Source organism: Triticum dicoccoides, chromosome 5B (genome assembly GCF_002162155.2).
Source record: "Triticum dicoccoides isolate Atlit2015 ecotype Zavitan chromosome 5B, WEW_v2.0, whole genome shotgun sequence".
Lineage (NCBI taxonomy): Eukaryota > Viridiplantae > Streptophyta > Magnoliopsida > Poales > Poaceae > Triticum > Triticum dicoccoides.
In genome coordinates this window covers 221,101,567-221,111,171 of record NC_041389.1, presented here as the reverse complement: position 1 = coordinate 221,111,171, position 9,605 = coordinate 221,101,567, and the positions used below count along the sequence as shown (strand labels likewise).

The window sequence follows — 9,605 nt, the reverse complement described above, 5'->3', positions numbered from 1 at the left end:
TCCTCCACGACCAGAAGCTCGTCCAATGTAGTCGGCTCGTCACATGGAAGCTTGTGCTTGAGCAGGGTACCCTCTCTGCACCCGGTGGTGAAGTACTCGATGGCCTGCACCTCGTGCACCCCTTCGCAGGAGTTGCACAGCTCGGCCCAACGCGTAAGGTAATCGCGAGTGGACTCTTTTGGGCCCTGAACACACATGGAGAGCTGGCATGGCTTGGGGGCCGTTTGTAGGTGCTGGTGAAGTTGCAGACAAAGACGTCGGTGAAGTCCACCCAGCTATTAACGCTGTAGGGTTTGAGGTTGTTCGGCCATGTCCGGACCATGCCCTGGAGCATGAGCGGAACATACTTCATGATAACACACTTGTTGTCGTTTGCTATGCTGACTGCCGTGGCATATTCGGTCAGCTAGTCTTTCGGCTTCACGAAGCCGGTGTACTTCGGAGTATCTCGTGGGAGTGAGAACCCTTTGGGGAAGGGCTCATCGCAGATGCGGGGGCCGAAGCAGGCCAGGCCGACTGTGTCCTCCTCCTCGGCCGCCAGGGACCGAGCCAGCCGCTCGATCCGATGGCACACATCGCTCTTGCCGACTCCTTCACGGGGACCCAGCCGGCCCCCGAGAGTCGGGTGGTCTACCAAAGCCGGAGAGGCCAGCCTCTCCCTACGAGGGGTAGGCGGACGCTCATCCTGCTGGCGCCGGTCCTCCCTCTTAGAGGAACTTGCCCGCTGTTGACAACCGTCAGGCAGGTGCTCCAGCTGCGGCTAGTAGCCGGCTCCGGGTTCCGCTGGCCGCGGTCGCTACTGCTTGGGGACCGGGAGGTCGCTCAGTGCCCGCGGCAGGGGGGGTCGGCTTGCTTGTCGGCTTCCGCCGCGCGGTTGCAAGCATCTTGCTGCGTATTTGCAGCGTCGAGGAGCTCCTGGAGGCGTGCCATCTGGCTGTGCCGCTCGTCGCCCTCCAGGTGTTCCAATTCTTCTGCCGCGGCCTGGGCGACGCGCATGTTCTGCGCTGGGGTGGCGTAGATCGAACGTCCGACTCCCAGCATGCTGGCTATGGCCGCGCCGCATTGTCGAACAGCGTCGGCTCAGCTGGGCTCTCCAGCAGCCGGTGTGCCGCCTGCGATGCGGTCGATCTCGCGCTGGTTGGCCTTAGTGTGGCGCTTCATGGCCGCCATCTTGTTGGCGCTGTCGAGGAGCGTGACATGGAATGCCTCCAGTGTCGCCCCATCGGCCTTGGTACCAACAGGGGTGGCCAAGCCCTGCATGGGCGCTCGCAACGGGTCCTGGGCGGCCCCATCGGAGTCCCCGCTGTGGCCAATGACCATCACCTCTGTGATGGTGCCGACATCGGCGTCGTTGGCGACAAGGGGGAGCAGATCGTCAACGACCACCACGTTGGCGGGGAACCCGTTGGTGGAGGCTGTGTCGGAGACGGTGAGCTTCTCGAAGAGCTTGGAGAGGGGGTCGACGGAGCGGAGGGCCTCTGTGTCGGAGGCGGGCTCGTCGGAGAGGCTGACCTTGCCGAGGAGGTCGACAAGGCAGCTCACCGGTCAGGCTGCTCCCGCGTCGGGCGGTGCGCTAGTGCAAGCGCAAGCGGGCATGCCGGGCTGGCTGACCAGGCTGGCCGCAACATGCTCGCCTGAGAGAAAAAGGGTTCCCATCCAGAACATATCCCCGACCGACGCTGCGTTAGGCCCCATGGTGGGTGCCAACTATCGGGGTATTCTCGCGACAGATGCTAGGGGGTGGCTTATCATGGATGGGCCCAAGAGGACGTCGTCAGGCCTTGGAAGCGGGAATGGGCGCGAGCTCGATCGCACATGAGAGGTACCCAGGTTTCGGGGCTCTACGGGGAGATAACGCCCCTAGTCCTGCTCTGCGGGGTCTCCGCATGATGACTATGATCAAATGGTGGCTACAAGGTTGCTCCTTGAGCTGTGTGCTAGAGGAAGAAGAAGGGCAAGGCTAGCTCTCTTGCTTCTCCTAGCTATGGTGCGTGTGGGGGAATGAGGGCTGAACCTTTTGCATGGGTGAGCCTTGGGGCTTATATAGGCTTACCCCCTAGGGGTACAATGGTAATACGACCGGGTGTAGGACCCGGACATCATCGTCTAGGGTCGCCGGGTTTTCCACCAGCTGCTGGGGCCCGCCGCTTGATGGGTCTCGCCGGCTGCCAAGAATCCAGCCGACAGGTAGGGCCCGTCGCCTGCGGGCCATGCTGATTGCCTTTTGCTGTAGCTTTGTCCTTGATGATGGAGGTCGCGTCAGGAGTCGTATGACTACAGTCCTTGTCATACGAGGGACCGCTTGGTCAGCACACACTGTAGCCATACTCTGTCTCGTTGGAGTAATTGCGTGTGGACTCCGATGGGAGGGAAGGTCCGGCTGCTAGAAGCCGGTCCGCCCCCGAATCCGCCGTCTTTGGGAGCGCCGTCTTTTGGGAGCTCATGGACAGGTAGGGCCCGTCGCCTGCGAACCGTACTGACCGCCCGTCGTGGGAGCATGGCCCTTGCTGACTAGGGCCATGTCATGATCCACATGGCTACAGTGCCGCGCCTGGCAGGCAGGTGACCGCCTGGTCAGCCCGTACTGTAGCCACGCTTCTCCAGGATTCAGGGGAGTGGGTGGCCTTGTAGCCACGCCCCGTCTTGTCACAGTGATGGATTGCAGACTCCGAGGGGAGGAGGGGTCGTCTGCTACGAGCCGACCTCCCCCAAGAGTCGCCTTCTAAGAGGGTGTCGTCTTCTGGGAGCCGGCTACTTGGGCCCAGCCGGCCCAAGGAGCCGGTCACGTGTCCGGAAGGTGTGAGGGGCTTTGCTAGCCCCGATATCTTGAAATGCTAAGGGGTGTGGATGAGGCTACCCGTGGTCAATCCCTCCGACACTTGTCCCACTAATTAGGACCGGTGCAACACCTGGTCCGAAAATGCTCAAGGATGACCATCAAGACCATCGGTGAACTCTAAAAAAAGACCTCTGTAGAACTGAACCAACCAAAATGTTACACTTTTTTTTTATTTTGCACGTCGTTCTCTTTCCTGTTCAATGTCTCGTAGCCAACAACAACATTTGTCTGCACCCATTTATCAACTGGCATAGTCGATGCACTAGGCCCACCAAATGTGATTGCCTTTTTTATTTTGCATGCCGTTCTCTTTCCTGTTCAATGTCTCGTCGCCAACAACAACATCTGTCTGCATCCATTTATCAACTACTGGCATAGCCGATGCACTAGGCCCACCAAATGTGATTGGTATTAGACGTGCCACATCATTATGCGCCACCACAAATATCACTAAACCCCCAATTTCACACAACAAACTCTAAAGCTTAGCGAACCCCCAATTTCACCTTAAACCCTACCCGGCCACATGATCCGTGACATGTAAAGGCGAGGCAGCCGAAACCCTAACCGCAGTTGTTCCGTGAAAGAAAACGACGACAGAAGACATACCATACAAAGATGGTGAAGCTCCAACCAACCGCCGCTCACGAGCGAGAGGAACGTCGCACAATCCCCTCCCGAACGACACAGATGGCGGCCGGTCGGCAGCAGATGGCGAGCTCTGATACGTCTCCAACGTATCTATAATTTTTGATTGTTCCATGCTATTATATTATCTATTTTGGATGTTTAATGGGATTTAATATGCTCTTTTATATTATTTTTGGGACTAACCTATTAACCGGAGGCCCAGTGCCAGTTTCTGTTTTTTTTTGCCTATTTTAGAGTTTTGTAGAAAAGGAATACCAAACGGAGTCCAAACGGAATGAAACCTTCGCGATGATTTTTCTTGGACAGAAAGCAATTCAGAAGACTCGGAGTTGAAGTCTGGAACGCCACGAGGAGGCCACGAGGCAGGAGGGGGCGCCCCCACCCTCGTGGGCCCCTCGTAACTCCACCGACGTACTTCTTTCGCCTATATATACTCTTATACCCTAGAAACATCAGGGAGAGCCACGAAAATCACTTTTCCACCGCCGCAACCTTCTGTACCCATGAGATCCCATCTTGGGGCCTTTTCCGGCGATCTGCCGAAGGGGGAATCGATCACGGAGGGCTTCTACATCAATACCATTATCTCTCCGATGAAGCGTGAGTAGTTTACCATAGACCTTCGGGTCCATAGTTATTAACTAGATGGCTTCTTCTCTCTCTTTGATTCTCAATACAAAGTTCTCCTCGATGTTCTTGGAGATCTATTTGATGTAATACTCTTTTGCGGTGTGTTAGCCGAGATCCGATGAATTGTGGATTTATGAACAAGATTATCTATGAATATTATTTGGTTCTTCTCTGAATTCTTATATGCATGATTTGATATCTTTGCAAGTCTCTTCAAATTACCGGTTTAGTTTGGCCTACTAGATTGATCTTTCTTGCAATGGGAGAAGTGCTTAGCTTTGGGTTCAGTCTTGCGGTGTCCTTTCCCAGTGACAGTAGGGGCAACAAGGCACGTATTGTATTGTTGCCATCGAGGATAAAAAGATGGGGTTTATATCATATTTCTTGAGTTTATCCCTCTACATCATGTCATCTTGCTTAATGTGTTACTCCGTTCTTATGAACTAAATACTCTAGATGCATGCTGGATAGCGGTCGATGTGTGGAGTAATGGTAGTAGATGCAGAATCGTTTCGGTCCACTTGACATGGACGTGATGCCTATATTTATGATCATTGCCTTAGATGTCTTCATAATTATGCGCTTTTCTATCAATTGTTCGGCAGTAATTTGTTCACCCACCGTAATACATGCTATTTTGAGAGAAGCCACTAGTTAAACCTATGGCCCCCGGTCTATTTTCTATTATATTATATTTCTTTTTCATTATATCGCATCTCGTTTACTATTTTGCAATCTTTACTTTCCAATCTATACAACAAAAATATCAAAAATATTTACTTTATTATCTCTATCAGATCTCACTTTTGTGAGTGGTCGTGAAGGGATTGACAACCCTTTATCGCATTGGTTGCAAGGTTTTTGATTGTTTGTGCAGGTACTAGGTGACTTGTGCGTCATCTCCTACTGAATTGATACTTTGTTTCTCAAAACTGAGGAAAATACTTACGCTACTTTGCCGCATCAAGCTTTCCTCTTTAAGGGAAAACCGCATGCTCAAGAGGTAGCAAGCTCATGATGCTGAACCCCTGGAATCTGTGTGTATTCACAGCATAACGGCTAGGTGTACGGTCAACGCCAGTGGACCGACGCCATGTATGCCAATCAGCTCCGTACATACACATATGAGTGATCGTATCTGAGCTATTAAGGCACCTTAATAACTGTATTTAGAGTACTTTGGAAGACAGGGATCAAAGTGAATTCCGCGACAAATTTGTTTTTTTAGGTGAATTTTTCTCTACCTTATACATTAACAGAGACGTAGTAGGCCCAAACTGCGGAGGCCCAGGACTAGCGGCATAAATTGCCATCCTAACCGCAACCAGGCATTTCTCAAAAAAAAAAAAAAAAAACCGCAACCAGGCACCGTTGCCTCCCCCACTTCCCCCGCCGTCTCCGCCGCACAAATCAACACAACCGCCGCCACCGCGTACTCCGTCGTCTCCACCACCATCATCTCCAATCTGCATCCGAGGGTCGAATCCTAGATCTAAACAGCCTTTTCTCATCCACCTCCACGGTCGAAATCCGCTGAGCCCTCGCGCATCGCTCCGGTGGCCGCACTCCGAGTCGACACCATGGGACGCCGGGGCGGACGAGGAGGTGGAGGGGTGGGAGGGCGCGGACGAAGGGACGAACGGCCAGGAGGTGGTCGTGACGTCAGGGGCATGCGCTATCGCCGCCCTGACGACATGGGTATACGGGACCGCAGGCCCGAAAACCGCCCCCACTGCAGCGCTGGTCGCAGCCCCTCCCCGGGCTACCGCCCTCGCCGCAGTCCTCGCAGCCGCAGCCCCTCCCCGGGCTACCGTCCTCGACACAGTCCTCGCGGCCCCTCCCCGCACCACCGCTTGCGCCGCAGCCGTTCTCCGGACCACCGCGGAAGGCGCTCGAGGGATGACGACGGCGAACTTAACCTGCCCCGCCGTGGGCAAGGGGACTACGGGAGGGAACCCTTTCACCAGGAGCGCGATCGCTGCAGCCCAAGAGCAAGCCATGATGGTCGCGGCGACCGCGGTTCAAGAGCAAGCTATGTCGGTCGCAGCGAGCGTGGCCCGAACAGGAACTTTGACAGTCGTGGCGACTGTGTGACTAGCGGGAGGTATGATGCTCCACCGGACTACATGCTCCCAGAACATCCATACGACCAGGGGCGTGCTGCCAAGAATGCAAGTGACTTCTTTGGAGGCCCTGGTGACCGGAGCATTAACAATGAGGATGGATTTTATGGGGACGATGCCATGAAACTCAGAGTTAGTTCCACGGGATTGGGAAGGAGTAGCTCAATGTACCTGGACAGCAGGTCGCCTCCGCCCCCACCACCTACAATTTCATTGGCTCCTAGGACAGTGTACCCTTCGGCGCCACTTAGAGAGACTGGATTCCTCACAGGGAGTTCAATGGTGAAAGGTGGGGAGAGCCTTGGCGCTGGAAGTACCCGGTTGCCTCAGGATGACACCAGGTTTCACTACCATGACCATTTGCCTGGCCCATATGTTGGGAACAGAGAAATTGAAAGGCTTGGCCCTAGTAGAGATGTGCTTAGTGACAGGGATCAAGAATTGGATAGGCTTTACTCTAGTAGGGGCGTGTATGGTTCGGACATCACACCATCTATGCAGTTGAAGCGATATGCTGGTTCTTCACCATCTGTACTTGCCAAGGACAGCCCATACCGAGTGCATGGTGGAGGTTATGAGCCAAGCAATGGCTATACCATGGATAACATAAGCAAACCAGGTTCCTTGGGACATGGGAGTGGTCAGGTTCACAGGTTCTCAGAAAGTTCACTAGAGCACCTCAGTGGTCACGACGACAAGATATCACTGGACATCACAAGTCAAACACACTCTAAGTATCCACCAACAACTGCATCCATGGAATATGATGCAGATGGATATGGCAGAAGGGGTCCAGAAAATGACACATATTTTGCTTTTGAGAACTTCCGTGGAAATTGCTCACAGGATTCAAGGTCTAGCCCCAGGCACACATTGGTCTCATCTCCTTTGGCAGATCGCAAGGATGAAAGGAGTAATGCACAAGTGAGACTATCCCGCAGGATGGGAGAGGATGCAGAATACAACACATATCATAATTATCATAGAGATACACCCACAGGTTATCCCAAGCCAACGAATGCTCATGTACGCTACTCACACTCTCCTGAAACTTACCCTCTTGAACTTGCAAGGCAACCAGTTCGACAACGTGAGTTTGCTTCATTGGAGAATGGCTGTCAGTCAAGTCATCTGGAAGTTTCTCCCGTGGCTTATAGAAGAGGATCATGGGGAGCTGCATATAGTACTCGTGATATGGATATGTACCAAGCTGATGGCCCACTAGGACAAGAGTATTACAATGATGAAATTGGACTAGAGCATTACAATGATGAGATTGATCCATATGACCTATCCCCTGAGAAATTGTCAAGAAGAAGTTGTGATATCATTGACGATGAAGATGGATATGACGCAAGATATGATATGTCATCGAGTCGTAATGTTTTCTCAAGAATTGCTTTGCCAGACAACATGAATGATGAATGGATTGAGGATGAAGAAGGTAATCATCCTCATCCTAACGGGTTGGCTCATGGGCGCTCGAAATATAAGCCTATGTCTCAGAGGCTGTCCAGACCTATAGTCCAGCCACAAATTGGGGGATCTGCCATGCTTGGAAGAGGAAGAGGGGGAGGATGGACCAAAAGTGCGAAAAAGAGACTGAGAGTCGGTCTTCCTCAATTCCATGGTGGATATACATCAGAGAGAAATGAATCTGTTCGGCCAAACAAATTTACAAAGCTGTCAGAAGATAATCAGAAACGCACCGAACCAGACTACGAGGATGCACCTGATGAAGAGGATCTTTCTGTGCAGAAAGATCCACCAGAAGGTTCAGAAGAATTCAGTAAACAGGTTCACCAGGCCTTCCTCAAGTTCTCAAAGATATTAAACGAGAGCCCGACCGTGCAGAAGAGATACCGTGAGGCACCAAAAGGATCTTTATCTTGCCGTGTATGTGGCAGGTTTGTGTTCCTTCATCTGTGCTAACACTCTACCACCTAATTAGTTGCTCCTATCATTGTGTTAGAGTGCGCTTTCTGGTCATTTCAGCAGCCGCTTACTGCTGATTTGGTAACTGGAATGGAGGAATCCTCTAAAATTCTATTGCCTGGTCGTGTTTTAGCATACCTTGTCGTAGATACTGTTGGCCCCGTAGATCTTATAGGTTAACAATATGCTGAACTATGTCAGTAACTTTATTGCAGTAATTGCTATGCCCCACCCTCACCAACCTCGGGACGAACCTTCTTATTTCCTGTATATGCACTGCTAGGATTGAATGGAGTTCAGCGTGCTAGACTATGCCAAAACGTTGTCAGTTAATGTTTCAGTCCAGAGACGCAATGCACCACAACATCTTGCTCTGTTTATAGGCTTCAGGCAGTAAAATGTTTGTATGAAAGGCTCTGATCAGTTTCAGCATTGGTCTATGATGTGAATCGATGTTCCATCTGATGCAAAGGATGATGATGTAGCTTCTTTGGAGTAATAATACATTGCAGATGTTTAGGGGCAGGATGGTTGGCAGAAAGAGTAACAATGTGGTGCTGTTCCTGATGCATTTGAGCTAGTTCGTGGTTGGAATTTCTGGTTGCTAATGTCTTGGAAATTGGAATTATCCGGATCGGCATCATGAATTGTTACTCTTTTCTTTGGGTGACCAGGATCATAAATTTGGCAAGTTAAATTGCTTGCAATGTTTACATCAATCAAGTAAATACCGTTGTGGTTCCTCTACAAGGCAAGCTGAAGACCATTATGTGCAAGTTTGTCAACTTAAGATGTTAGGGCTGGCTGAGTTTTTGAAGTATGTGTCATACCAGTAGCATAGCATCCACTGTAGTTGTATCGCGCATATGCATGCTATATTAGGGCATCTCCAACGCCGGCCCCAAAATGGACACTATATTTGTCCGTGGGCGGATCCGGACCAGTCCGCGGACACTGATGTCGGAGCCGGCCATCCAACCCTGCCCCTAAACGTCCGTCTCTGTTTTTTATTCGAAGTCCGGAGCACTCAAAATAATAGCATATCAAACCTTCCGATTCAGCCCTCGATGACCCTTGATCCATCCCTTGAAATTGAGAACATGTTCTTCCGCATGCTTCATGCATGGATTGCCTGCATCATCATTGTTTCATCCGCATAATCCTCCTTGCCGGATGTCTCAGCGTAGTGCTTGTACATGTACTCCATGTCCGAATCCATTCCTTCAAAGGAGGAGGAACAAATTTAGCACTGGCATTTCACCAAACACTTGCCGGCGTGGTGACCACCGTGGGGTTGTAGCGCTGGATGTCCGGGAAGGCTTGGCGGGCGGCCCGGGTGGTAGAGTGGCGGCGGCGGCGAGGGAGGAAGTGGATGCAGAGAAAAGAGGGAATGATGGAGACCCAGGGTTTGGGTTGGCCGGGGGTGT

General features: G+C 51.9%; 1 protein-coding gene across 1 annotated transcript in view; it reads left to right on the top strand.

Annotated features, from left to right (window-relative positions):
- The first annotated feature begins 5,479 nt into the window (after positions 1 to 5,479).
- The window catches only part of LOC119308130, a 6,782-nt gene continuing 2,656 nt past the window's right edge, over positions 5,480 to 9,605 (top strand). Inside the window, exon 1 of the mRNA XM_037584255.1 lies at positions 5,480 to 8,150. Within this exon, the coding sequence (XP_037440152.1) occupies positions 5,701 to 8,150 (2,450 nt within the window). The 5' untranslated portion in view covers positions 5,480 to 5,700. The remainder of the gene's footprint in view (positions 8,151 to 9,605) is intronic.